This window comes from Perca fluviatilis, chromosome 2, assembly GCF_010015445.1.
Source record: "Perca fluviatilis chromosome 2, GENO_Pfluv_1.0, whole genome shotgun sequence".
In the NCBI taxonomy this organism is placed as follows: domain Eukaryota; kingdom Metazoa; phylum Chordata; class Actinopteri; order Perciformes; family Percidae; genus Perca; species Perca fluviatilis.
The window spans coordinates 3,526,612-3,552,744 of record NC_053113.1 but is presented as its reverse complement, the minus strand read 5'-3'; the positions used below and the strand labels follow the sequence as shown (position 1 = coordinate 3,552,744).

The 26,133-nt window shown below is 41.6% G+C and overlaps 2 protein-coding genes and 1 long non-coding RNA gene across 3 annotated transcripts in view; 1 reads left to right on the top strand and 2 right to left on the bottom strand.

Moving 5' to 3' along the window:
* The window catches only part of LOC120544862 (interleukin-1 receptor accessory protein-like), a gene marked incomplete at its 5' end in the record, with an annotated part of 85,083 nt that overhangs the window by 4,818 nt on the left and 54,132 nt on the right, over window positions 1–26,133 (top strand). The window lies entirely within an intron of this gene.
* LOC120571720 lies at window positions 4,145–9,276 on the bottom strand. Its single transcript, XR_005641278.1, has 6 exons — window positions 7,811–9,276; window positions 7,470–7,719; window positions 6,679–7,369; window positions 6,352–6,573; window positions 5,831–6,058; window positions 4,145–5,705 (listed from the first exon to the last, which is right to left on the bottom strand). It is a non-coding gene; the product is annotated as an uncharacterized LOC120571720 (long non-coding RNA).
* Window positions 9,540–14,806, bottom strand: LOC120571287. The gene is made up of 7 exons (XM_039820162.1): window positions 14,525–14,806; window positions 14,365–14,442; window positions 14,033–14,095; window positions 13,863–13,925; window positions 13,032–13,100; window positions 11,669–11,728; window positions 9,540–10,079 (listed from the first exon to the last, which is right to left on the bottom strand). Exons 1-7 carry the CDS (start codon window positions 14,700–14,702, stop codon window positions 9,862–9,864), a joined length of 729 nt encoding a protein of 242 aa, XP_039676096.1. The 5' UTR covers window positions 14,703–14,806; the 3' UTR covers window positions 9,540–9,861.

Here is a 26,133-nt window from a genome sequence, read left to right as displayed (position 1 = left end):
GGAGTCACACATGCATAGTAGCTAGGTAAGGACTACTAGCCAGTCAGAAGCAGAGTATGAGGGCGTGCCCTGACATGTCAAGCCTATTTTGGCGTTTTTCCATTACATGTAATGGAAAAACGCCAAAATAGGCTTCTCCCAAATAGTATTACAGTGAGGCTTAATTTCTAGAAAAAACATATCCCTGAATGAATAGAGTTGATTAGCTTTCTTATCCCTAACCTTAATATCCAATCATTGGTGAGTAGGTGATATGATAGCATAGAATTAATAACATGGATAGTTTGATTATTTATTTAAGTACATTACATAACTAACACCACACACATTTAGATGATCATCTTAATACATTGTAAAGTATAAACAGGTTGAAAAAACGTTAAATTTATTCAATGAAATATAAATTACCAGAATATAATTAAGGAAATGCACACAGAACAGACATTTTCATAATTTAATTATGTGGTAAATGTTTGAGAGCCTGATAAAAGAACAATAAATGCATTACATAATATTAAATACATGAAATGTATGTTAACTATTTGTGAACAAACAGTAGATATTGCAAAATAATAATCAATAAATACTATTATAATGATAACAATTGATATTAAATATGCATTTTCCCTTTTCTTTTTTAAATGGGATGGAACTCCTTCTCAGAGACATGCACAAGTGAATGACTCCGAGGCTGACCTAAAGCTAACACGGCAAAAGCCATAAGGATGGAGCCATGAGATCAATACAGCTGTTTGTCTGTACTGGCTCGCAAGTGGACCTCATACAGAGTCACAGCAAACATCTTTGGCATTCCGAGAGCCACTGTAGATGATGGCCACCATGCACAACATCATTCATTTCCCCAAGCCAGATGAGATGGAGGAGTCCGGGGCTGGCTTCTCTCGCATGGCTGGTCCTGAGGCCTTCCGCTATGTGGCTGGTGCAATAGATGGATGCCACATCTGAATTCTCCCACCTGCTGAACCACAAAAGAGGTGCTACATAAATCGCAAAGCTCTTCCCTTCAGTTATCCTCCAGGGGGTGTGTGACAGCAGAGGGAAATTCCTGGATACATACGTTGGCAACACAGGGTCAGTCCATGTCCTCAGGAGGTCACCGATGTACAAGGAGTCTCTGCATCCACCAGCTGGCTTCTTTCTCCTTGGAGATGGGGGGGTACCCATGCCTGCAGCATCCAGATACCGTCATGACGCCATACCGCCAGCCTGTAGCGGGTGAGAATACACAATTAAATATTAAATTTGTTCACTTGCAATCGAAACACTACATACATTTAATGTAACCTCATTTTTATTTACCAGGCCAAGATCAAGCACGCTTTAACAAGCACCATGCCAAGGCCAGGAGCATCATTGTAAAAATGTAACCATTGAGTTAGCTGTGTTGTAGTAATGTATTATCTGTGGATGCATGGCTGGTCGTATATGGCTGCCAAGGTTATGGTTAGGGTATAGGTGAGTGAGTGTCCCGGGTGCCTGGGGTTTGTGTTGTTACGGGATATGCTATTCCGTGTAATGTGGTCACGACTCTGCGAAATGTTGATGTAATGTATTAGTATACAACTTATTAGCTGCATGATTGTGTAATTCACACTATGTAGTTCTTTTAAAAATTATAATTGGATACATTTTTAGAAAGGCCTGACCAAGGACTGGGGTTGCAAATTAGCCAACTGGCTAGAAACCTTTTTATGCAACACATCTTCTCACATTGTTATGGATTGACTATGATAACTGTATGTAATAATGTGCGCTGCATTGTCCTTGATAAATAAACTAATAATAAAAAAAAATTGAGCGATGCTTTGGCATGCTAAAAACCTGAGCAATTTCCCTGATGGCTTTGGAGATCAGGCCTCTATTTGCCCCCAAAGTCATCTCGGCATGCTGCATCCTCCACAACCTTTGTCTGTCGACAGGCGATATTCTGGAAGAGGAGGAGGAGGAGGAGAAGGAGGATGAAGAACATCAGGGGAACGTTCCTGATCAAGCAGATCAGGAACTCCCCGGCATTCATCTTTGTGCAAGACTTGCTGCACAGGTGCCTTCCCCTGGAGAGCTGCCTGCATTTCTTAGGGAGCATGACTACGAGCAATAAATGATTATGTCTGGTGAAATTAAAGTGTTGTTGCAATCTGTTACATTCTTCATTTTATAAGTTAAATTGTTTTGTAAAAAGGGCAAATGATTGTGATAAAGAGCTGTTTTTTTTTCAATACACACTTCATAGAATGGCAATGGCAACGGAAATAACACGTATTAAATCAACTACTTTACTTATAAAGAAGCATGCCATTATAAGCTGTAATGTCTTCCCTTCAGTTAAATAACATGCCACAGTGTACACCATACAGACTGAATCTCACCTGTCAGTATTATTTATTTATTTAATTAATGTAATGTAGCAAATAATTGTACTATCAAAAGACAGTTATGAACTAAAATAATACATTTCATTTAACACGTTACAATTTATTAACAAGTCTCTCAAAGAGAGACATGTATCTCTAGGCCACTGCCTGCTGCTCTCTCTCCTCTTCCCTCTCTGCCTGCTCCTTCATGAAGTCCAGGAGCGCCTCACTGACCCTGGCTCTCTTCTTCGGTGGTGGGTTGACCTGTTCATTGGGAGATGAGGAGGACGCGGAGGTGACAACCCCACTTTCTTTTTTCGTCATACTATACTATGACTTTTTTTACTGTGCAAAATTTTTTAAAGAATATTCTTTTTTGTCCTCCTACAAAAAGTGCAATTTTTGTCAATTTGAAAAATGCTGTTTTTTTTAAACAAACTCTGAAAACAAGCAGAAAAGCCTTCTGGCAGTGTGCTGGCAGTGTGCTGGCAGTGTGCTGTGGTCCCCAGCCTCCCCCCCCCCTCTTGTGTCTGACAAGTGATGGCAGCTTGTGTATCACTCAGAAATCAACCAAATACATTTAACCTATTTCATTTAACCACTTGCCGTGGTAACAGGTTGTTACATGCCGTGTTTTGTTTTGCTGTGTTGTCTGTCTGTCTCTGTGTGTGTGTGTGTGTGTGTTGTATGATTCTCCTCAGGTGATGAGGGAAGGTGTTAAATGGCCAGAGAGAGTGACAGAGAGTGAAGCTGCAGTGGAAGCCAGCGGTGTGTGAGCAGAGGAGAGCTGCATGAGAAGCTGAATCAAGCCAGTGACTAAGAGCCAGTAATCGTCTTCCTTATGAAGATTGTCTTGTTTATTTTGTATAATATATTCTTTCCTATGTTCAGACCTCCCGGGTTTGTTATTTTAAATTGTTTGGGTCCTCCACCCCTAGACGGATTAGGGACGTTCCAGTTTTTGGGAGCTCGTCCGGGATCTTTTGTTTGCACATTTTTCATTGTCTGTTGCGGTAAGTTATTCTGTTTGATATTTTTACCTCCGTAGCCGTAATGGTGTGTGATTGTGAAACTGCTTCCTCAGTCTAGATAGGGTAGTGTCCAGCTGGGCCCAATCAGCCTTTCCTTCGGACACTCATTTATTGTTTTGCCTTTTTTGTTTTCGGAGTCAATCCTGGGCGGAGACAGCGTTCTCCAAAGGGGGCTGGCGTTTCAGGGTTTCGGCCGCTGATGTGTTGCCTGTAAGTTGCCTCAAGCCCGGCACGGCTCCAGAAGATAAACAGGGTTTAGTGATGGTTAGGCAGGTTCTGAGGAAGTTGTTGTTTCCATGAGGCGAGGCTGGACACTTATTGTTTGGGGCGTATTAATATCAAACATTAAACTTAGCGTGTTCAGCGTGTCTGTGCTTGTGTTACGGGTGATGCCGCCTTTTGAATTAAGTATGTTTGTGTCGGACCCCACTTTAGGTTAGTTTGGTAAGTGTACAAAGTTGTTGAAAACCTGCTGCTAACTTACCATACATACCCGCTGAAAAAGCCTTCTGGCAGTGTGCTGTGGTCCCCAGCCATCCCCCTCTTGTGTCTGACAAGTGATGGCAGCCTGTGCCTCAAGCATTTACCGTTGTAGCAGGTATTTATATGGTGTTTATAAAGTCATTGTTTAGCTGGATAACAACTCAGTTCTTAATGTCTTGTGATTGAAGCATGAACTTTAAAAATGTACTCAAAAAAGCATTTGACAGGTTCACACAGATACACGAATATCTGTCAAGAGTTTGTTAACTTTCAAACATTTATTTAGAAAAAACACACATGGCATACAATTATATTACAATATTAAAACTATTAGTAGTAGTTATCTCTTCCATTCTGGCTGCGTCACTTTGTTTCTTTAATTGTTGCTGTCTTTTGCGTTCATGGGGGTCATGGTGGGGGGGTGCAGCTGATACATCGTCATGGTGGTGGGGAGTTCTCTCTCTAATAGTCTTTTTTTCTGCCTTTACTTTGCCTGTAATGCATGCATGTGATCCTTGAGAGGTAGGCTACTGTCGGTTTCTAAATTACATAAAATAAACATTTACCTGCAATAGGAGGTCTTCTTTTCCTCATGTTGTAGTACACATATTTTCCACTCTTTCTAGCTGCTTTGCCCTGATTTTCCTTTGTTTGCGCTCTTCTCTCTCGTAGTCTTGTTTCTACCCTTGCCTGCAACGCATGCCTGTACCTGTTTCTCATGTGATAGTAGGCCTAACAGCATCTGTCTATATTTGTCGTTCTCCATATTTATCTCTGTCTTTCTCTTTATTGTATTGTCTTTCTACCTCCCTCGCTTCTGCTCTCGATTGTCCATCCTGTTTTTCCGTAGTTACCGCTTCCATTCTGACTGCGTCACAGCGTTCTCTAAATGTCGCTGTCTTTTTGTCTTTTGGCTGTGACATCACTTTACTGTAATGCAGCCTTTAAAACCAGGAAAAGTCAACACTTATGCCATGTTAAAAAGTCAAGGTGGTGGGGGTGGCCCCTCGCGCTCCCTACGCTTCATTTTAAGCAGCCACTGCTCCAACGTTCCCCCGTCGGCCCGGGCACAATAGGTCTCCCTTTTGTAGTGGCTGTGGCCGTATTCTTTTGTTTTTGGCTGGCCACAGCGCCTAGAATTGAAGCGGGAGCCCTTTTTGAGGGGCTTAAGCAAGCGCCCTTCCTCCTGGGCCCGACGTGCCTGCTCTGCGTGAACCCTGTGCCTCCACTCAGTAGAGCGGGGGATGGCTCCAGCAGAGGCTGCAGCAGTGCTGGTGGAGGGAGCAGGAGTGCCACTGGTGGACGGGGTGGTGTCCATCGGGGGAGCAGAGGATGGGGTGGTGTCCATCGGGGGGACATGGGCAGAGGATGGGGTGGTGTCCATCGGGGGAGCAGAGGATGGGGTGGTGTCCATCGGGGGACAGGGGCCGAGGATTGGGTGGTGTCCATCGGGGGGACAGGGGCCGAGGATTGGGTGGTGTCCATCGGGGGAGTAGAGGATGGGGTGGTGTCCATCGGGGAGCTGGGGCAGAGGATGGGGTGGTGTCCATCGGGGGAGCAGTGGAGGAGGAGGCGGTGGCACTTTTGGTGGGCGGCAATGAGGTCAAACAGTTCCGGGGCAAGCGGCCCTCGGATGGTGGCAGCCAGACCAGAGTTATCTGTAGGCAGTTGATGCTGGAGGGGCTGGTCTGGCTGTTGGGGCTGCTGCAGCAGAGTCCGTGGGGCAGGCAGGGGCTCAGCTGCAGTCTGGGGAGCACTGGGCCCCGGAACTGCTATGGTGACAGTGTCCCTCATAATTGCCTTGCTCCATTTGTTGTGCCTTTTTATAAGAAATAAAAATCAGACAGAAAAAAATACATTGTCTTGACAAATATATAAAGCATGGCAAAAAACACACACACACACACACACACAAGTGCTGTGAGCCCAATTATATTGACTTACCACAGCGTCAGGGTCCGCTAATTAAACCTCCCCTTGACCAGCCTGTCCTGGTGGCAGGGGGGGGAAGCTCACCGGCACCTTGTCACGGTCAGTCAGCTTCTCCCAGAGAGCGATTATCTCTCTGGACCGACGCTGTGTGACGAAGGCGTGGTGACGCAACTCCACGAGGGCGTGGGCCAGGGCCACCAAGTGATCGTAACCGGGGTGACCGTCTGGCCCAATGACTTCCTGAAAGGAAACAAGTTTCAAGTCTATTTGTAACATGCATTGTCATACACTTACAAAAAGCAGTGAAATTAATGCCTGACTCCACTCCAACTGTGCTTTCACATAGCTAATAGCATAATTAAGTTAGAGAAAATTTTTTAAATTTAAAACATGAATAAATAAGAAGCTAATGATAAATACATAACACCCAGACTACCACTCATAAATATAAAAAAACTTGTACTACACAGCACATGATGCAATGCTGCAAGCATACAACCTGAGGGAATATAAAATGTTAACTGTGCACTCACATCCTCCTCTTCCTCCAGCTCAGCCTGCTGCACCTCTATCCTGTTGTGGTCAGGAGGTGGGTGGTGGGGTTCCGACTGGGATGACGAGGCCTCTCCGACATCAGGCACACAGTGGGGCTTCTGGAGGAGAGCGCTGTGATGTGCAAGGAGACGGATCTCCTCTGGCTCCTCCTCTTCCTCGAAGCCCTCATCAGTGTCCGTGGACATCACTCGCAGTTGTACCTGGGAAAACATTCAGACATGGGCGAGGAACAGAGCAAAGAGTTAGTGAGAGAAGTGAAAAGAAACAACAAAAACAAAACCTGTAAATGCAGTGGAAAGATTTACCTGGGATGAAGCGACACTGGTGCAGGTGGAAGGACTCCAGGGAAGTGGAGCCTCGAGCACACCTGAAGACGGGGAGCTTCACACCCCCCTCGGTGACCTCTCCTGTCCGGGTGTACAGCTCCACCCCCTCTGGGTCCTGGATGCAGTCGAGGTGGCGGCGCTGCGTGCTCCAGATCTCCTCCATGTGGGCGCGGTCGATCAAGGGGACGCCCATGGTGTCTGTCAGCGTCCAGAAGGCGTCCAGCACCTCCTGGCGAGCCAGCTCCTTGCCGGACAGCTTGATGTGGGCTTCCCTCCCCTCCACGGACTGCTTGGCCTCTCTCAGGCGGGCGACATCCTCAGCATCCCACTCGAAAATGGCGAAGGATAGCCTCGCCATGAAGAGGCCATAGAGCTGGTGACTGTCTGTGGTGACACCCCTAGCGAAGCATTGTCATGGTGGCTTCTTCAGGCAGTTTTTTTGCTTTTTTTCTCTATCGTCTTCGTTGTTCCTCTAACCATTTTCCTCGTTTTTCTTTCTGCCGGTTGGCAAACCAAGTAAATAGTGCATTACCGCATTAGCTGCTCTCTCATTGGTCAGATTTAGCTGGATTAACCAATGGGCATTGGGCCACGGATGCCACGCCAATTGGCGGAGGGAATGGCCTGCTGCAGCATCCTCAAATCCATGGCCTTCCCTCTATCACTGTACCTGTTAGTAGCAACAACAAAAGAAAGCTATGTCAGACCGCTAACAGACGGACAGGCTTTAGTGTAAATCTCAGGAGGAAACCATGGTGTTAATGACTCACCATTTAGTCAGGGTCCTCAGGTTTATGGTGAAGAGCTGAAGCCTCGTCTTGGACATTATCACATCGCTGGTGATTAGGTTTTCCCTGCTCAAAGTGTAGTCATTCAGGATAGATGTCCAACAATTGTACCTCTTCCCACAAAATCTGTCTGCCTTTTGGATGCTCCCTGCACAGCCTGATGCAGATGGCCTCCACCAACCTGCTGATGGAGGGATTCTGGCCGGGGTTGCTGCTGTTGCCGTATGCAGCCCTGACAGCACAAAAAAATCACATCTCCGCAGTGAGCTTGCAGCAAATATTGTGGTACAGTGTAGTCGGAGCTATTTTTTGTTTTGGCTCACCGCATCACGGTGTTGAGTCCAACAGAGGTGTTTGTTTTCCAGTAGGACTTTTTGTACCTCCCCGTTGCCCCTACTGGTTGGTCTTGGGCATGCCACACAGCTGGCACGTGTACGCTTTCCGTTCGTGGAAAGGCCAGCCCTTCTTCCTGGCCCTCGCCTCCTCCTTGGCCCTCTTCTTGTTTGTGCATCAGATAAAAAGGTTACAGCGGGCAGCAGAGGAATGGGAATAAGAATAAATCTACACACAGTTTGCTCTTCTTCCAGGTCCTCGCCTGTTCTTCGGCAGTCCAGCGCTTCTCCTGCCTACGTAGATTATACACACACACACACACAAACAAACAAACAAACAAACAAACAAACAAACAAACACACCCGTTTTTATTACATCGTGGGATCCAGTGACAGGCAGCAGCCTGATGGGATCCCCCCTTTCTAAGGAGTGTATAGACATGATTTTAACTGCTAAAATCATGATAATTTTATGTGAACACAAAAATCACTTTAAACATCAAACACTCTCAAAAATGAATTTGTTCCCCCCCTGGGGACTAAACCTGAATTTCTGTCCTTCCTGGGGACCAGTCATGTTATGTCTATTGGAATACAATCAACACCACTGTTGGGCACTGCACAATTCATGACAAGCATTTTGTTGATTGAAACAACACACTAGAGTAGATTATTTCAAAATCCAAACTTTAAACAAGATGATTTTACTTTTATGCTTCATTTTCACTGCTCTTTTACTTGATGAACGTATTTGATTGTTTTTGATGTCATATGATTGAACACATTACAAATAAACACATTTGTAAAATAAAAAATGGTTTGTCAAATGATCGGCAATGAAAAACACCAGAACTGCTTAACAAAGCGGTTCTTTACTGAATTTGATGATTTAAATACCAGATGTTGCTTCCATAATGGATCTGGTGGGAACGAACCTCGACCTGCTGTAAAAAAGGGACAAATTAAGCTTATATTTTCACAAAACCTTTATTCAAACAGCCTTTGCATTTTTTAAAACAGTTTGCTGGGTGCCAAAGATAAATGTATGATCACAACATGATCAGTTACAACAAATGCAAAGAGTGTTGCACACCAACACGCAAGATAAAGTGCATAACTCTAGTTATTTTCCTGACTCCACCTCTCCAATTGTTCTGAACATCTGTGGTGAAAGTGTACGGAAATAATTATACAGCAGCATACACCACTGTTGGGCTGCTCTATCAGACTAGTAAAACTTCTGACTTCTAGCCTCTTTAAATATTTAAGTAGATGATACCCACAGCAGCAACACCCCCACCGCTTCTCTATTTTGAGGCCCCCAACATGGCTTGGTTATAATTTAGAATTATTACAATTACATAAAACAAAAACATCTAAAATAAAACCTTATAATACATATTCACTTTTTATCATTCCGAAACTACCAATAATACCATTCAGCAGCACACTTATTTTCAAACTGGTAGCATGTATTAACTAAGATAGCAGATAAGTAATTTGGTGACACAAACATTTTGTTTCACAGATGGCTTGACATATATTTCCATTAGTAAAGCATATTACCAGTTACAATGAATCCTTTATTCTTTATAGGTTTACCTATTCATTACCACATTTAATTTTTAAAATAAAAAAAAAATTAATTTATTTTTAAATAAAAATATTTACCTATCAAAAACAGCACCATAACTTAACAGGTTTATATTCCATTATAGTGTAACAATATAACTGGGAAAAGACTTAAACTTTTCTCCACCAATTTTCAACCGAGAAGACAGGTTAGATGGGGCCAGGTCTTAATTTGCAACGAGCACGTGTGAGAACAGTTTCTCCTATTACTTACAGTTAGAAAAGGCTCAGCAAAACACATTGGGATTTTATGAAAACAGAAGTCTGAAAATGTTAGCACTTATTTTCCTTTTGGAGCTAGATGACATTTTTTTACTTTCAGTAGAGTCTTAATGCGGTTATTCAACCTATGTGTATGAGTGAGAAACTGAATTACCCAAGTGTTACGTTTTACAGCACAGCCAATGTCTTTAACGTCTTCTTGCACTTTCACGCTGAATGGCAGTGATACGATTTTTAACATAAAACTTTACTGCCGTCCATGTTCTTTTTGTAAGTGCTTCAGGTGAAGCCTTAATGCAGGCAACACAATCCGACTTCCCTGGTACTTTACCACATTCTATGAAGGCCATTAGTGTCTTTTCCACAGCGTGGACCTCTGCCAACAACCAATTCCTCTTTGCGGTTTCTAAAGAAACCGAAAAAAAAGGACAATTAGGGGCGTAGTCTGGCAATGTAAAAGATTATTCAATGACAATCAGCTTTATTATTTTGATCAAATGTGTATATTTTTTTGAGCAATGTCCTGAAAGTGAATATTGTGCACCAAGTCAAAGCCTTTATATATAAAAAGGAAACTATTTGTTTTACAGCATCAGTTGTATTGACTAATGCATAGTGGCTGACAACAGAAAACAAATGGCACAAGCACAACCACTATATTTACATATCACTCACACATTATCACTTGTTGTGAGAAGAGGTGTTATCTCTTATACCGCTTTCACACCACTGACCAAGGTTGGGCCAGGTTTTCACAAGGGTTGTCTGATCAGGGTTCAACCGTCGATTTGAAAATTCAAACCGAGCCAGTCTAAATGGGTATATCCCTGGTCATGACATCAGAGCTCACCTGGGTCAACCAGGGAGCAATGCATAACAATTACCTTAAGTGTTAGAAATGTTGCGGGGCTCTGCACGTCATATTCAGTGAACAGCTAACATCACATACAGTAATCCCGTCCAGCTGTATACCAGCAGAACTAATGTTTTTTTTAGCTACTTGAAGTACAGTAGGGAGAGATTAAATTAAGTTTATTTTGTTTTGCAGTGATTACGTTCTAAGGCACAAATAAATAACCATAAAACTAACTATTCTCAGATGATTTTGTGCGGTGTGATTTTTTTCCTCTGCATGTTTATTGCAGCAGCTGGATTAGGAAATAGGTAACTAGTATCGTTTGACTATTTCGTGAATGAATTGAACCGCTCTGCTGTTGTTGAACAGCCAGTGAACATCCTAGTTTTATACAGTCTATGGTGAAGACTCTGTAAAGCACAGTGAGACAAAATGTATGCTGTTTTTTCAAAGTGTGCGGCAAACATAGGCTGCGACCTGTGACAACTGCCCCACTGTCATTTCCAACCATTCACATAATTGTATCCCGCCCCAGCTGGTAGTGACCTAGGTCATGCGCAATTCACATTGGAATCAATCCTAGTCTACCCTGATCGACCCACTTGGGGTTAACCCATTCAAACACAGTCAACCTGCGTATAACTGATTGAGCTTTTGATGTGAAAGGGGCATTACAGCGGCAGATACCATGCTTTCTGTGTCAGGTAACTCACTCTGCCCAGTACCTAAAGTTAAAGTCAAGAAAACAGACAAAACTACTGCTGTCAATTTTAAAATAATCTACTCAGTCTCTACTTAGCCAAGGTGTATTTATTCAACATTTAGAAACTGAAGGCTCACAAGCTATTAGCTATGAGCACCACTTTCTCTCAATCTCTGAAATGTTTTGCCAATAGTGACACATATTATTCATAAAACTTTAACTTGAGTTCATTTTTATGTAGCTAGCTAGAGTCTTGAATAACAGTATGTCATCAAGGGGCTTAAAAAGACTAATTCCCATTGCATCAGGGTCACAATCAAGACCGGGATGATTGAAATGAACGACTAATTAATTCTCATACAGGTTACTGTATGGAGGGAGGAACTGATGGAAGAGCTTTTAAAATGGCAAAAAGTGCATTTAGTGTGTTAAATACCTTTTTTAAGGTTCCCACTGTCAGACTCAGTTTCCTTTCTTATTTTTGATGTTGAGGGTCCTGCCAACATAATGGACAAGTATATCAATAAAAGAAATTGACAGTTAACTGGCAACAATTTACTTATGGGTCATACAAACTAACTACATATACAATACTTTTTCAAACAAGGCCTAAAGTAAAAATTATTTTGGAAATGGGTCCATATTCCACCACATTTAATGTGTGAAATACCTGTTTTTGGTGAAGCAAAGCACTGCTACTTGGGCAGAGTGATTAACACCTGAAAAGCACAGTTGGTACTTTCTGCTCCGGCTTCTCAGGTGCTGCGAGCAAATCACTCCGCCCAAGTAGCAGAGAGTAGCAGTGCTTCGCCTTCTGAGAATATACTTCCCAGTATGTATACGGTTAGAAGATGGCTGTGTGTCATGTGACCTTGTTATTTGTACACGCTGTGACTATACAAATCACAACATGTAAATAGGAACATGTTGGTGTTTTGTCACTTATTGGGAGCAGTAGGCTAGATGGAGCCAGTTACCTCCAGGATCTGTGCTAAGCTAGGCTAGCGGTGGGTGCATCAGACAGAGTTATGACAGGCACGGAGATGAGAAGGCTATGTATGGACTTATCTAACTCTGGTGAATACGGGGAATAAGACAAAGTCCAGATAAGTCGTCGTGTTCCTTTACACGCTAGTGGGGTCTTAACCACACTATTTCACTTAATAATTTAAATAAAGTGCATCAATCCTTAAAATGTCTTAAAATTGCTAAAAAGCAATTAGTAAATTATGTATCTTATTGGGCTTTATCCGATGACTAAAGTGATACCTCAAGCATTTCTGCAGTTTTGACATAAAAGCATCACAAAGACAAACCATCACATACGTGTACAACAAGAAGTAGAAATTAATACTGCTGGACAATATATATTTGTCCTCTCTACCTATGTGCTTCAGCCTTGCTTCAACATTCCCTTCATTCAGAGCAGGTACTCTACCTTGTGGCAACATTTTTAGTTCCAGATATTCTGTATCATAGCAATTAAAGCATACAAAGGTGTCTCAGCAGGAAAAAAACGCTGCACCTCTTAAGTGCTCTAGCGCTCCCAACTAGGCTTTCTGAGGAGAGTGCCTTGTATTTTCAGCTGGGAAAAAATGCTTTGTGGACAGGCGGCCTTATGAAATTAAAACGAACGATTGACTTATCAATGAGAATTTGGTCAGACAAGAGCATCATGACCAACCAATCGACTAACCAAGAGATATCAGTCCTACCGTTTAGCAGTTCTGTGTGACAAAGGTAAAGACCAAACAAGGCGTGTTGGGTATCAGGTGTCATGGCCTCAGTCTGTGGGTTACCTGTGGTAGCAGGTTCAACACTGCCAGGATCATCAAAGGGCTGCTGTTCTCTGTTGGAGCTTGAGGTTCCTATCAGAAGGATAAATAGTTTATAAATTAAAAAGATGTAGGTTGCCACTGTGGAAAACCAGGAGGAGCCAATATGGGGGGAAAAACATTCTGCAAATACTCCACCCACTCTATTATAAATCATCAACCACTGTTCAACAATTAACCAATGATCCCCTAATCTGAGTATCCGCTTCCCAGCATTTCACGCTAGCAGGCTAGCCTCTAGCATTTATCTGTTTTCTCTTCTTTGACCATTGACAAGCAAAGAGAACAGGCTCCACCCTCCTACAACCTCCCTAAGAATCCGTAATATATCAATTTATACTGGAAGATATTAGATTTGCCTCAAGCTAGTGGTTTACCAGATGTACTGTGCAAGGATAAATCCTGACATCAGGCACCTTTTGCTATCTATTTTGCAAGGGCATCGTAGCTGCATCAGGAGCTCAGAGCTGCCCCATACGGTTGTGATTGGTTTAAAGAAATAAAAAAAATCCCAAAGCGTTTTTCCCTATCCAAGAATATTAGAATGCTTGTACATAATTCATTAATTACACTCTTTTTGTAAAAGCAGGTAACTAACAAATAGCAAGGATTACATTTAGTGTGTTAAATACATGTTTTAGGGTCACCACTATCAGTCTGTTTCCTTTCTCTTTGATGTTGAGGGTACTGGTAATATAAGAAAACACTGTACATCATAAATCAGTACATTTCAAGTTTTTCTAAAGTTAGGGAACTAAAGAAATATCAAGGACAGCATTTAGTGTGTAAAAATACCGGTTTTAGGGTCATCACTGTCAGATTCAACATCTTGCATTCTTCTCTTAGGTGTTGAAGATGCTGTTAAAACAAATAATTCATATTTTATTAAATTATTATTATAAAATGTGGATTTGAAAGCAAGGAAATAATGTAGAAAGGAAGTATCTCGTTAGTCTGTGGAATACCTGTGGGTGCAATGTCATCATCAGACTCATCAGTCATTAGTCTTTTTTTAGATCTTGAAGAGCCTTTGACAAAAAAGAAAAAGTTACGACATCTCAAAGCTTACTCAATATCCATTGAAAGCAATGCCTATTGTGTACAAGTACAAAATTAACATTTGTGTCCAGCCAAATGGTTAGTGAATGTTAAAGTTTTACCAACCACTCAATAGATTGGCTGGTGAGTAAAGCAAATCTACCAACCACTTAAATATTTTACCAGCATTTGGCTGGTGGATGGTGTTAACTTTGTACCCTGGTTGGAAAAGGTGAAAACAGTTTAATGTGGAACTTACCTGATGACCTAGAGCTCACAGATGACTCTTGTGCCTCTGTCTCTGAGAGATCGCTTTCCATAGCCTCTGGCACTTCCTCTAAAAAGAACAAAACACTTTGTTTTAGTCACCTACATACATTACATACATACATACATACATACATACATATTTCCTTTACCTTCAGGATCGATTTGGATTTGGTCCAGGCTCATTCCCTTGAAGTCTGACAGTCGGCCCTGTTCTAGGGCAATCAGCACTTTGCTGACTTTAGCCAGCTGCATTGTTCCTTCAGGTAGTCTATAGTACTGCCTATGGACCCGGATGTCATGGCCAAGAAAATTTGCAAGTATGTCCATCTCATTATCTTTCAAGTTAAGCACAGTGGACAGTGTGGAAATGTGCTTTCTCAACTTGGTTGATGACAGAGTTTCAGGATGCTTGGCCCCACATTCCCTTGCAATCTGTCTGATTGCATCTGATCCCCTCAAGTGAGTAACCGCTTCCAGGTCTGGAGAAGAAAAGGGATTTTCATCAGGCACTCCACAAAGCCCGCCGATGTACAACCAAGGCCTCCATTGAGGAGAGCATGTCTGGTGTTAGAAGGATGGGAACTTTCCTGTTTTCGTTTTCCTCTTATTTCAATGCGCTGAAAATGCTGGCAAAGCTTTTTGCTCCAACTCTGACAGTCCTACTGCCAAATCTGAATGAACTCCAGAAGTGTCTCTTAGGGTGAATGCACTAAGTGGCATCTTTGACACCTCACCTTCTCTTCTGCCGATTAAAAGTATCACTTCACAAAGAGTCAAACTAGCAAGCTTGGACCAGTTCTTCTTATTAGGATTTTTTTTTTAGGCTGTTTTGGTATTCAGGTCTACACTTATCAAGGTGCATGTGCATGTCCTTTACATCCTCGGTGAAAGGGAGGAGCTGAGGAGTGTTCCATTTCCCCTCTTTAAGAGTTTGTAGGGCACGTGATGACACACACATCCCACTTTTTCTCATAAATACTCCGGCTCCTCTCCAGATTCTTAAGAAATTCCTCATTGTCAGATTCTGCCATCTGTGCTTCACACTGAAGAATATCCGCAATCTTCTTGAGACTATGACCCAGTTTTAAGGCCAGGGATGGAGTTTTGTAGCTGTTTCGGTCTTCATTAAAGCCAGCCACCTCCTTTACTGCTTCCACCACAAAGTTGAAGTTGGAAGGTACATAGAAGTCCTCAACTTTTTTCAGTGTGCCAGCTTTCCATGCCTGTTGAATAAGTCTTCCTATTTCTCGCATTTTTTGTCTAATAGACTGATTGGATCCGACTTTTGCCTGGTTTTGTTGTGCTACATTTTCGTGCAAGCCTGCACCTGGACATGTGTCTCCACAAGGATTTTCTTTTAAGCAAAGCTTCACAGTTAACGCAGTGCATGTAGTCACTTGCTTTCACTGGTTCATCGGTTTGTTGACTTGGGATTAATGTCCCACTACCGGCTTTCAGGACCTCATTATTATGAGCACGGTTTCCTTTATTTCGAATTAGGTCAAAATGCAATTTTCGTTCTTTGGAGTTCAAAGGAAAAGTGATTGCCTTTGCTACAGATGATTCATGGATGTGTTTTCTGACTAAATGCCTTGCCATTTTATGGCACTGCATGGGACAGTACAGACAATGATGCTTCTTACTGTAAACTCTGCCACCATCCTTTTTTTTTGCAGCTTCATTACTGACACATTTCCCAGGTTTGTCTCAGAGTCTTCACTTTGTGCTCTTTCATCTTTATTGGAAATAGTTCTGGCCAATTTCTTCCTTTTGTAAGTCTTCTGTGGCGTCTTCTGTTTTACCAGTGTAACCTTGCTTGTTAGATCATCAGATCCCTCCGAACTGCTTCCACATATAGATTTTTTTGACGGAATATATTCATCACCACTGCTTTCAATGCAGCTCATAGAGGCATCTGATCCATCAGGCACCTTGGAGAACCGTTCAAGGTATTCTTTGGTAAGCTGTGAATGAAATATACATTTAGAAAGAAAAAAATATTTACATATTAAACTAATTACACTAAAAGATGATACAGATAGAGATAAAAATATTGCAACACTATGCGGCATCTGACACAACTTCAGGGTAGTTAAGACTGCACAATATGAGGAAAACATGCGACATGCCGTAACGTTGAATATAACTATAATGATATAACTTGTTATAAATAAACCGATATTAAGAGGTAGCCTACTCAGTTCTGCATTTTTGCTGCTTTTAGCATTAGGGGACGTTCATTTTAATTCGCCAGTCAGTGACGTCATATAACCTGATACCGCTTCCTGTAACTTCCGTCCAAAACACGGAGACCCGGGATACGTTTAAGAGTAATTGTAAATCATAAAGTCAGATGTCACAGAAAGAATACTCTGTAAGCGTAATACTTTTTTTCCTGCCACACCGCATCACTGTGATTAATTACATGCCACTTTGCAACACAGCAATACAGCAGAGACCTTGTTTATTGATACATATCAATATCAATCGATCCAGATTAACATTAGGCTACTAACGTTACAATGTGCTGGTAGCTCATGCTAGGTAGGTAACATAAAGGTTACAACATCATTCAACACGCTCATAGTTTTTAACATAATTGTTTTTACCACAGTTAATAGCACTTTGCTAACCTGTGACATCGACATGTGAAATATACTGTGATAGTGTGGTTTTACCTGCTGGCTAATATTAGCTTGGTTGTTGACTAACTGGTCAGCTACCAATACAAATCAAATCAAATCAAGAAACACTTAATGTTGGGGAAACTGCAGCTATGTTATTAGAACGGCATGAATAAACATTACTAAACGCAGCGTGAATAAACTTGAATGGGTAAACTTGTCCGTGAACAGATGCATTCTAATCGGGGATGGTGTTTAACAATGAAAACTACAACTCCCACAATTCCACGCAACTTCATCACGTCATCAAAAGTCTGTGTTTACTATACATTCTTTTGATTGAGAGACACCTAGCAGCAAGAAATTACATTTTGTACGTTGAAGGATTATTTGGAATTGATGTTAAAGGCACTGGCTGCCAATTTTCTAAACATCTTTTAAACAAATATAATTGTTTTAATAGTTTTTGGATCAATGGCATCACCTAATTTCACCATAACAGGAAAGAACAGTTATGTTCTGCTATATATATTGTATTAGTCATACTATACACTGATTTGTTGTTTGTCTGTTGAATAATACCCGGAGAGATTTTATCAAATTTTAAATTGCAATGCGCAATATTGGTTTTAAAAATCGTAATTAAGTTATTTACCATAATCGTTTAGCCCTAGCGTCCAGCTAGTTTTAATGATGCAAACTTACAAATACGCTGTCAGTTCTCCTCAGGGGTGGTACATCTGGGTCACCACCAACATCATCATGTGAACTCTCAGGGGTGCATATCTCAGTGTTGCTCTCAGAATCTAGGCTTCCTTCCTATGGGGGGGAACAAACAATATAAAGCACTGGCAAAATAATCACTATATTACAGTTTCTGCTATATACTGTATATTTAAGCATAATGTGCTTTCCAGTGTTTTTATTATATACATTTAATAGCCGGCCTGCCATTATTGCCGCCACTCTTTCAGAATTGTATTAAATGTATTAAATGAGCTGTCTGCTCAACTGAACTCAAGTGAACAGTCAACCGCTCTCTCTCCCCCTTGAGGGTGAGCAACTGGAACACTGACAGGACGTCATCACTCACACAGTCATGACAACCAAATAAACAGTGCGAGTACCGCAGTTTCTCCTAAGCAGAGTGACAAACAGCGGCGAAAGCCTCAGCGGCTGATTTACCATAGAAACAGTGCTCATGCGGCTCCCATGAAATATGACAGCTACAGTAGCATTGAAAATGGCGTTATGAGTACTAAATTTGATTAATTTACTGTTTATCTGACCCCCAGATGAGACAAGAAGCCAAAATTAGTTAACCCTGCAGTCCCTCTGCCTTTGACTCCCCGCTGCAGGAGACGCTGTATTCCATTAATGTTTAAAACTATTTCCAGGTTAGTGGGGGTTGGTTGTGCCAATGGACGATATCATCGTCCCATCGTGATGGCTGGCCACGCCCCCCACCCTGTCAGACACACTAATCCTAGTCGCGGGAGCTGGATGGGAAATTGACAAGTGCGTCGGTCTTAAACTAGCAAAGACACTTGCGTCGGGATTTGCGCTGTGCTGTGCAGGGTGCAAGATAGGGCCCCTTAAGTGGAAGCTACTTTTTTCCCCCCCTTATGTGCAACCTATTTGTAAAAAAGACCATCGCTTTGAGCAGACTGGATTGTAGGGGTGGGAATCACCAGAGGCCTCATGATACAATATCATCACAATACAATATTATTGCGATTTTAAAGATATTGCAATATTCTGAGATATATTGCAATGTATTACTTTTCCAACTTCAAATTTTTCCAATTTCAAATGATGTCCCCAAAAGGAAACTTTGTCAACATCTGTTTTTATCTAAAAGATACATTTCTGTTTGTTCATCTCACTTAAATTTTATTGCTGCAAAATTGGATCATCAAGCAGACAGACTGACCAACACATAGAGTAAAAGATCCATACTTGGCGTCTGTGTATCGATACAGTATTACCACAGAAAATATTGCGATACTATACTGTATCGATTTTTCTCCTACTGGATTGGCTGTAGTGATACATTCTCTCTCTCTCTCCCTGTCAGTTGTAGCTGCGCTCTAACTGCTAGTACGCGCTGGACACAGCGGTCTTGAGTGAAAAAAGCGTTAATGTGGGCGCTATCACACTTTCCTTTCTCCCCTCACAAACTAAGTTTGTGGACACTACTATTGTGTGTGCATCAATTAGTCAGTCTCAGGTCCTGTAGGTGCGGGACAATGTCATGCAGGATATATGAATGTACGTTAGCAACAGTAGGCTAATTCACGAGGGTGCTAGTTTATGTGTGAGCTAATATTGCGCATCTGTTCATGTGTGCTGTAAGAGTTAGGTTTCTGTTTATTGAATCGTTATTCGAGTGCAAACAACGAGAATGTAGTCTCAGTAATGATGGTATATTAGGTTATTAATGTCGCTCTGATGAAGGCAAACGTCCCACTGTACTGTCGTTTCGCAGATCAGGACATCTGATTGACTTTACTGCTCTGTAGTTTAAGTCAAAGTAGGTCTAGTTGTAAAAACTGCCCCTACCAGCAGGGCAGCATAGCCATGTAATACCGTCTATTTACAGAGGGCATTTAAATGGATGTCTATGTTAACTGTTAGCCCATAGTAGTAAAAAATAATATTTATGTAAACCGATATAATAAAATAAAAAGTGCTAAAGCTTTTTTGTAAAAGTTAAGGTGTCCAGCTAGTTTCAGTGATGCAAACTTACAGAATCGCTGTCATATCTCAGGGGTGGTACATCTGGGTCACCACCAACATCATCATGTGATCTCTCAGCAGTACATATCTCAGTGTTGCTCTCAGAATTGGGGCATACTTCCTAAGGGAGGAGAAAAAATATATAAGGCACTGGCAAAAATAATCACTATATTACAGTGTTTATGCTATAAACATTTAAGCATGGCGTACTGAACCGGCCCTTAACTTCGACTCAAGTCAGCTGATCAAGTCCCAACTCAGGTGGTCAAGTCACCAGAAGCTGGTTTTATAACATAAGGGATGTCACCTGTTTCAACAGCCAATAGAGAAGCCAGCTAGTAAAGTCCGCTCGAACTATAGAAATAAAATGAGCAGTGAATCAGATAAAAACATTTTTCCATAATCTCAGCTGTTGTCGTCTATTCTTCATAGTGCGTATGTTTTAAAATGTCCCGCTTCATCACGCTTCCGGTTCGCTCACACCATGAGTTTGGCATTGACCTCCCTCCATGCCACCAGCGCCTGTACTACTGCCAGCATCTGGCTGACTTTTTTGTCAGTGGATGGAATGGGGAGAATGGAGGGAGAGTGAGCATCATAGAGACAGGGCGCATTTAAGTCCTGTCCCCACCAGAGGGAAAACAACTTTCTGCTCTCCATTGACTTTGTATTGTGTGAGGGTTTCTCCTCTTTATTTCATCTGCTAACTAACAACAGAAAAATTACTAAAAGCTGCTGAGTGCTAACCCAGAACTTAAGTTTTTTATAAGCTTCTGATCTGAAAAAAACAAATACTGAGCTTTATGAAGAGAAGTGGAAACAGACATGAGGAACCAGCAGAGAATGGAGAGACTGTAGGATCCTGAGACTAATCTAAAGACATGTCCAACGTTACACCCTAACTTACAGACATATAGTTAGCCTAAAACTACATTTGGATATTTGACTTGGTAACTAAATGTTTGCAAACATAATGTCGGACATATTGCTAGTTTTGTGTCACTTCATTCTCCTGTCGATTCCTCACGCCTGTTTCAAATTTTCTCTTCATAAAAGCTCAGTTTTTGTTCGGCAGCTTATAAAAACTTAAATTCTGTGTATTTACCGTGCTGGTAGTGAATATCAGCACACAGCAGCTTTTAGAGCGACGTCTCTGTTGTTTTCCAGCAGAACAACTAAAAAGGAGAAACCAAGTTAACAGAGAGGAGAGATGTTTCCCCTGATGGGATTGGCTTTCAGAGTACTGAGTCACTGTTCACCTGATTTCACAAAGACCTAAAGAGCCAGGGCACTACCCACCTATACACATAGTTTTTCTTTATTAAAAGGTCCCATGGCATGAAAATTTCACTTTATGAGTTTTTTAACATTAATATGAGGTCCCCAGCCTGCCTATGGTCCCCAGTGGCTAGAAATGGTGATAGGTGTAAACTGAGCCCTGGGTATCCTGCTCTGCCTTTGAGAAAGAAGCTCAGATGGACCGATCAGGAATCTTCTCCTTATGAGGTCATAAGGAGCAAGGTTACCTCCCCTTTCTCTGCTTTGCCCCCAGAGAATGTCCCCCCATGAGAGAGAGACATCATGGCTTTCAAACAAGAAAAGTGGCAGTTGGTCAAGGCTACACCCCCCACCCTCCACCTTGCCCCCCGCTCCTCCTCAATAGCTACAGACACAGAAATGGCACATCATAAGGAAGCTCATTGTGGCACTGGCTCTAGTGGCTGTAGTTCTGCACTGAGGCTTAATTTCGGGAAAGATACTTCCAGATACAGTATTAGGGGACCACTAAGGTCTATATAAAGAGATTTCAGATACAGTATTAGGGACCACTAAGGTCTATATAAAGAGACTCCAGATACAGTATTAGGGGACCACTAAGGTCTATATAAAAGAGACTTCAGATACAGTATTAGGGGACCACTAAGGTCTATATAAAAGAGACTTCAGATACAGTATTAGGGACCACTAAGGTCTATATAAAAGAGACTTCAGATACAGTATTAGGGGACCACTAAGGTCTATATAAAAGAGACTTGAGATACAGTTTAGGGGACCACTAAAGACTATATAAAAGAGACTTAATATACAGTATCCAAAGAGCACCATATCATGGGACCTTTAAAAACTAAAGCATAAATTATAAGAGGCGCCCATAGGAAGACAGGGGAATTTTAATGTTTGTATGAATATTATATTATTGTATCACATTTAAAATTCCACCTTATTATTATTATTACCTAGCTTTGGTGTTTTAGGTATTCCATGTGCCTGGATAAACAAGTATTATGATGCTCCCTCAGGCGTTTTAAAGCGTGCCTTCCACCTGCTGTATCCTGCACTCTGCCTGCAAGAGGTTAAACACAAATAGTTGATGTAACATTTGTTTGTATCCCATCATTCTTTTCATAATTATTGTAAATATCTGTAATTTGAAGGGTGCCCAATAGTTTCATTGGGTAACACATAAGGTTAATAATGCAAATGTTTGCAGCTTGTGGAGATAAGAAAATCAAGTCCATGCTTAAACCTATACAGAGAAAAAAAATCTACCTTACTTAAAAAGATGGTTATAGAGATGATGAAATGGCTTGAATTAAGATTATGGCCTCTTATCAGTCTGTTTACCTGCACTTAATTAACCAGGTTAAATGTGACCATGTGCAGAACAACAGACAGCACTGCAGGGTGTGGCAGAATGAAAGCAGAGATATTTATAGAAGCAATGCCTCCTCAGATTTAAACTAACAGCTGAAACTTTACACAAAGCAGCCTGTAGATGTCTAATAAGTCCATTTCCACCACTTCACATTTGACTGTATGTTACATTTTGCACTGTGAGGAGAAGCCTTACGCTCTGTGCGTCTGTCCGCCGGTCTTATTCCCATAGGATCAAATATTGAAGCTAGTCTGGGCCCTCGGCGTTCGTACACGTGTTCATGCACACATGTAGCTACCCTGTGCGTTGGCGACACCAATGACAAAGCCTCATAACGAGTTAAAAATGAGAGCATGTTAATGTGTTTAAAAAAAAAAAAAAAAAGTGTTGGTCTGTCTCACCGCTGTATGGCTGCTGCGACACAATGATTTAACAGAAATTAAAGTAAATTGAGTAAAACCACTGATATGAATGAGAAGAGTAAAAACTAATTCATGATTTTCTTTAAGATTAGAAAATAATTAGCCCATTGTTTAACAGCAACTCAGCTGCTGTTTGTTAAACTTTAGGTGTATAACTCATTTAGCCCTGAATTAAGAACTTATTCTAGAAAGATACTGAACATTGGTAGCTATGGTAGCTAACATTAACATTACTGATGACTGTAGCAGGTGAAATGCTCATCAAACATCCCCAATTTCTCTCCTTAACCCCTTGCTCCCCGTCCATGAATATTGGATAGCGTTATAACATTAGTAATAGTAAAAAGAAAAAAGTTGAGACCAGCCCAAGTAGCAGTTAACGGTAAAAAAGCAGTCCATAACCCGAAAAATGCTGATACCAGCTAAAAATGTAGCTAACGTTAGAGTTTGCTAACAATATTGTAACACTAGCTAGCTAGCTGGTGAGAAGTTAACCATTGTTAGCATTGGCAAACCATGCTAATAAAAAAAAATTATCTGCAAACCATAGACTGCAAAGACGTTAACCACAGTGCTTAGCCTAACTAATAATTACTAACACAGCGATAGTGTTATGTTACTTACTTGACGTTAGTTTCCATATGTTTCCTTCGTTTCTTTGTCCATTTGCGTCTGTAGGAGCACCTGCTGTCTGGGCTCCTGCCAGCTCGTGCTCGTGCCTGGTCCTACTAACTGCATGTGCTGCCGCCCGTTCCTACTCACGGTCAGCAGCTCTCGTGCAGGTGGGGGATGGGCAAATACGACGTGGGGACCTAGAAGTCAGGAAAAGTGTGTCCTGCAGCTGAATCTCCGTGACTGTGACCGGTGGGGACCGGCATAGGTAAATTGGGGACCGAAAAAGTCAGGAAAGGTGTATTCTTCCCTCACTTCTTGGATTTGTGTTCCACCAAATTATAATGCATCCAAAATAAAATTATTTGTGTACACTTTTAATATCCTTAATTTTTAGGGTAGATGGTTTTGCCCAGAGTTTACATTTAGGACTAAGTGGCGTTCCATTTCAGGCCCAGTTCTGGGCAGCTTTAAATGGTGGATGCAGTAAAAAATTGTTTGGTGGGCACAAACAACATAAATATGCTTTACTGTACTGTAAGATATAATTTTTCACTTTTTAGGTTATTATCTAAAATCTATTGAGCAGTCAGTACTGTCACAGTAACAAATGGAAAGTACAGTGTTCAGGGGCCATACAATTTGTTCATTATACAGTATACAGCCTACAATGCACGTGCACTACAGTATACAATACTAGAAGGGGACAAAAATCAAAGGACTAAACATGTGATCAATGTGCTTCTTTTTGTCTTTGGGCGGGTCAAGGCCAGAGCCCTTCATCGACATCACAAGCAATATTGTCCCTCCTGAGGCAGCGTGGGGAAGAAATGTGTTTGTTCTGTGTACTAGCTGCTGTAGCTAGGCTAGTGTTTCCTTGTGCTGCGCTCCATAGCAACTGCCTTGGTATATGCAGGCAGTCAGCCTTGGCGGGCCTATTCTATTGTGAATATTATTATTATATATTTTTTTTTCATTTTTAATTGGAATGTGACTATAACTGTCATATTGCCATACTGGATGACCGTTGCGTCAGGCCAAACAATCCCCATAGCTGTGATATAACCACAACATAACAACCTGTCCTCAGCTATTGAATTATTATCTAATCTTTCATTGAATCTTACAGTGTTTTGCTCAATGTTAGCACGTTTAAATTTTTATTTACCATCTGATACCTTCACCTGTCACCATCACATCTCTTTTGACACATTACAGTCAAACTGAATGTGCATGCAGTCTAGCCAAAGTCACGCTTAGGAAAACAAAGGCATTGGGCTGAGATGGTGCAAGGCTGTTCAAGCACTTTGCTATTGTACCAGTTATACTGCAGCACCAGAACACTGCCTCGGGTCATAAAGTTAGTCGCGTAGGGTTATGGGAGAGTAATGGGATCGGTGGGGTGTACTAGTGTTTGGGCAACTGGGCTGCTGAGGCAGCAGCTTAGGAGGTACTGGATTTGAGGAGCAGTCCTGTGAAGCGCCATGACTGCTGCTCTGCTCTGTGTATGACAGAGAGGGACAAAGCCTGGCAAAGAAGATCTCTGTCAGTTAGCAAACATTAACCTATAAGTTACTGGTGCAACTTGCCAAGTAATGTTATTGCCAGCATTAATCAATCTATCACAAATAAATCTCCAAGAGAGAAAGAAAGCAAAGCACAGAGAGAACTACTAAAAACTGTGACTTCCACCACTATGCTATCCTCGTGCGGTCATCAACAAGCTTCGCTAATACCAAACAAAGTACAGGCAGGAACTGGGCCTTATATAGGCTAACAGAGTACAGCTAACTGCAGCCTCAACATATATAGGCTAACAGGCGAGTTAGGTCTGGCGTACTGCTAGCTGCAACCTCAACTTATATATGGGCTAACAAGAGTACTGTTAACTGCAGCCTCAACTTATATAGGCTAACAGGTACTGCTAACTGTAACCTGAACTTATATTGGCTAACAGAGCCACGGTTGACTGCAGCCTCAACTTATATAGGCTAGCAGAAGTACTGTTAACAACAACCTGAACTTATATGGAGAAACCAACAACAGCACTGCTAACTGCAGCCTCAACTTATATAGGCTAACAGAGCACTGTTAACTGCAGCCTCAGCTTATATGGGATAACAGGGTACTGTTAATTTGTAGCCTCAACTTATATGGGATAACAGAGGTACTGTTAACTGCAGCCTCAACTTATATAGGCTAACAGAGCACTGTGTACTGTAGTCTGAACATTATATGGGCTAACCAGGCACTGTTAGCTGCAACCTGAGTTTGAAGTATAAGGCCCAACTTAGCGGCCTCAGTAATTGCTTTTTCAGTCAGTTCAATCTGTCAATGGTATTGGGGTACATTTATGGGTATGGGAAACAAGGTATTATGTCTGTTGAGATTTAGAGATATTAAAAGAAGCAACATATTGTAATTTCTTTTACCTTAAAATAGCTTTAGAATAAGTTTGATGTTACTGACTTGTAATAGGAGAAACTGGGCCTTTGTCAATTTCCACAGTGGGCCTGATCACCTTTACTACGACATTATGTAGCTTTTGGTGAGCGAGGTATGAACCTACAGGTGATGTCTGCAAGCTGAATTGACTGATTTTAGTGAAGGTGGTTTTCCCTCTAATGTCTTTGGCTGCTCACTGCCTCGACGCTGATTTCTGAGGTTTCCTAATGTACAGAAAGCTTTACTACGTTGCTAAAATG